Here is a 3,912-nt window from a genome sequence, read left to right as displayed (position 1 = left end):
TAATCAATAATTCACACATAGTCAACAATGACAAAATAGGAGAAAATCCAGAGGAGAATTAAGGAGTCCTCACTACACTTCATCAATTACACAAATATACGAAGTAGTTCCCCCATACCTCAAATTCTTATAAGAAAATCCTAATTTAAGTAAGGTTGGTGGTTTGAGTTCTTCCGTCTTCAAGCCCTAGCCTCTTTTTCTCCAAAAACTCTAACTTTACGTACTCTCTCCTCAAGAGCTCAACTAATCCTTTTTAATCTCTAAAAACCTAATTTAACCTTTTAATAATTACACTCTGACCCAACTCCTCTTATAATTCTCATCACTTCCCTTATTTCTTCTTAGTTTCTATTTTCCATCAAAAACTTCTATTTCTATTTATTTTAATTAATTAAAAACAACTGTTAATTCCAATTATTTCTAGTTATTATAATCATTCTATTAACCCATCAATATTCTCACTACACCCCACCATACCACACATACACATATAACTCATAATATATTTAATTAAAAGTGCACCGCATACCAAATAATTAAATAAAAACACAAATAATCTAATTAAATAGATTAATTAATTTTGAGGTGTTACATTGTTGGTAATGTATGTTATATGTTTATAATTTTATTTTTGTTGATATATGTTGTATGTTGTTCTTAATGTATATTGTTGTTGATAAAAGTTGTATGTTGTTGATGATTTTGATTTTGTTAGTAAAAGTTTTATGTTTTATGTTTTATATTGTATGTTGTCTTAAGGTTTGTTTAATGACATACCTTCTAATTTGCAGCTTCATTATGTTCACTCAACATGTCATAGAAGATGAGTTTATTATATCGTACGTTGTTTGAGTGTTTTCCCAACTCCTTAATGGATATATAACCTTTAGAAATTAGTTAGAAAATTATAATATGAGATAGTACATTATATTAGAAAACTAATTGTACTAATCAATATTATGCGAGATTTCTGTAGCCCATTATTCATATTTCCCTTTTTAATCGTCAGAATTTGTTTCAATACTTCTACTTCTACAACTACCCCTTCCTTCACCTCTAATTTTGTTTGCAAAGTAAATAAGATTTTGCAAAATAAACTAGAGGTGAAGGAAGGGGTATTTGAAGAACTATAAGCATTGAAACAAGCTCTAATGGTTAAAAAGAGAAATGCGAAAAATGAGTTGCAGAAAACTTATACAACATTGATTAGTGTAACTTGTTCTTCTAATATAACTTCATATCTCATATTATAATTTTCTAAATCAGATTGAAATGCTATATGTTTAGTGAGCAGTTGGTGAAATAAATATTTCACATAAGTTAAAATAAACTCAAGTAAACATATCACAACAGTTGTAATCAAAGACTGTGGTGATATGTTGTGTGTCAAGTCTTTCACTACGGTTGGTTTCTAGAACCATGGTGAAATGTGAAAAAAATGCAGGAGCTTGAAATCGAACACCTGATCTCAAGCTTTTACTATGATTGTTTTAAATAAACCGTAGAAGTACGTTACACAATATTGTCTTTTTACCATAATTAGTAGCCCATGGTTGTAAAGAAGGTACATACGAACACAAATTACCTTATCACATACCACTATCTGTAGTAGAATCTTTCTCCCAACTCTTGATATATGTGTTATTCATAGTAGTTGGGTGTTGGTTACTAGCTGATCTCCTTTCAGTTGTTGGTAGCCTTGCTTGCCCTCACCTGACTCTCTCAAGAGGTTTCTTGCTTGGTTCTAGGTATTGTTGATCTCTATCTTACCCCCTGTTTCTTTATTCTTTTTGACCATGTATTCGTTGTTTCCTTACCTTTGGAGTACTTATGGTGTTATTTGTTTTTCGTATTTTTCTTGCATGTTTGATTGTTCATTTTTTAGTTGTACTTTGTTTGAGTTATATATATATATATATATATATATATATATATATATATATATATATATATATATATATATATATATATATATATATATATATATATATATATAATGTTTTATTTATTTTTATCAAAATTATTAATGAAAATTTAAAAGCATAGTCAATGAAGAAAGATTGAATTTTTTTTTTAATTCTTTGCCATTTTAGTCTTTTTCAATTCTTCACTTTATAATCAAAGGAAAAATATTTTCAAAAGAAAAAAGAAGTAAAAATTTAATATAAATTTAAAAGCAAAATTTATAGATTATTTACCATTAAGGCAATTATATTTACGATTGAATGTTGAATATTGCAAAATAATATATGTATTTTCACAGTTTTTATTTTTCACTTATTTAATTTAATCTATTTATAAATGAAAGGTAGGGAAAAAAGTTCAATGTCTTTCCACTATAACATTTATGGATTTGGATTCATAATTTATAAATTGATAATTAATTTATATATATATATATATATATATATATATATATATATATATATATATATATATATATATATATATATATATATATATATATATATATATATATATATATATATATATATATATAAGAATGTATTTTTTATATATATAAAAAGTTTTTCTATAAACATGTTATTACATTGAATATCCTCTAGAAATCAACTTTTTAACATATATAATTATACTATTTTATTTTCAAAGAATAATTAAAGTTTAACCTATAACTTATTTATATAAAGATATTAACAATTAGAAACAATAGCTAATTTTTTGTCTTCAAAAGAAGTCAGTTTTTTAACATGGACATAAAAAATATTTTATTTTCAAACAATAATTAAAAATTAATCTATAAATTATTTTGTATAAAGGTATTAATTAGTAGCCATAACTACATTTTTTTAAAAAGACGTTCATATCAATATATTAAAATGATATGTTTTAATATAGACCATATATGACTACATCTTAATGCATTATATTTACTTGAATAATTTTTTTTTTAAAATTTAGTTGAGAGTGAAAATTTATAATATTTGTATCTAATTAAAGTTCATTGGAGATTTTAGTTTAGTGGTTATGATTATAAAATATTAAATTTAAATATACTTGAAAAATATTGTAAATCAATCAATAAAACCTCTTCAAATAATAAATATTTCTCTATTTTCTAATTTCATTTTTTTAAATTGAGTCAAAGAAAATCCCTTTATATAAATTTAAAAAAAAGAGTCAATAGCAATTAACATACAAGTATAAACCAATTATGAATATTATAGTGGATTAAATAACACATAGAAAAACACTATTTTTTTTAATGAAAAACAAAATTAATAATTTATTAAACTAATTCGACAAAAGATATTAACTCATGATCTAAAGATGAAGTGAGAGATCCAAATGCTTTTCATCATTTTCATTTGCAACGCCATTTTTTATCACTGGAATTGTATTCTTGTCATCTTTGTTTTGAGTCATTGAGTTTTTCCAAGCTTCAGTTTCTCGAATATCAAACACTTGATGTTCCATTGTTGAATTAGCATTACCAATTCGAGAAGAAAAAAACAAATCCAAATCCTTAGATTTAATTGGACGAAGTAAATGAGGATTTGAATTTGGTATAGCAATATTCTTAAAACCTTGATAGCTATTCAAATCAATCCTTGAACGAGAAATGAAATTATTGGACAATATAGAGTTATTAATGTGATTGGAAGCTTCACTATAGGGAGAATATCGAAAATTCTTTTGATATCCAGTTGCATAATCTTTAGAATTTCGATATACGTTTGGAGGATAAGGAGTGAGAGAAGTGTTGCATGAACTCAAAGGCAATGTTCGATCATACCTAGCTGTCGTTATGAAGGGTGTAGGATTATTGTTAGTGAATGAAAAAGGTACCATAGGTAGAGTGGTAGCATCAACATTATTTTTCTCATCGTACCTCCCTGCATTTGACATGTGAAATAAATATTAATATAGGTAAATAATAATAAAATAGTT

General features: G+C 25.1%; 1 protein-coding gene across 1 annotated transcript in view; it reads right to left on the bottom strand.

Annotated features, from left to right (window-relative positions):
* Window positions 1-3,204: 3,204 nt before the first annotated feature.
* Window positions 3,205-3,912, bottom strand: part of LOC127121079 (uncharacterized) — a 1,054-nt gene continuing 346 nt past the window's right edge. Inside the window, exon 2 of the mRNA XM_051051685.1 lies at window positions 3,205-3,857. Within this exon, the coding sequence (XP_050907642.1) occupies window positions 3,286-3,857 (572 nt within the window). The 3' untranslated portion in view covers window positions 3,205-3,285. The remainder of the gene's footprint in view (window positions 3,858-3,912) is intronic.

Source organism: Lathyrus oleraceus, chromosome 2 (genome assembly GCF_024323335.1).
Source record: "Lathyrus oleraceus cultivar Zhongwan6 chromosome 2, CAAS_Psat_ZW6_1.0, whole genome shotgun sequence".
In the NCBI taxonomy this organism is placed as follows: Eukaryota; Viridiplantae; Streptophyta; class Magnoliopsida; order Fabales; family Fabaceae; genus Lathyrus; species Lathyrus oleraceus.
This window is presented reverse-complemented; position numbering and strand designations above follow the sequence as displayed.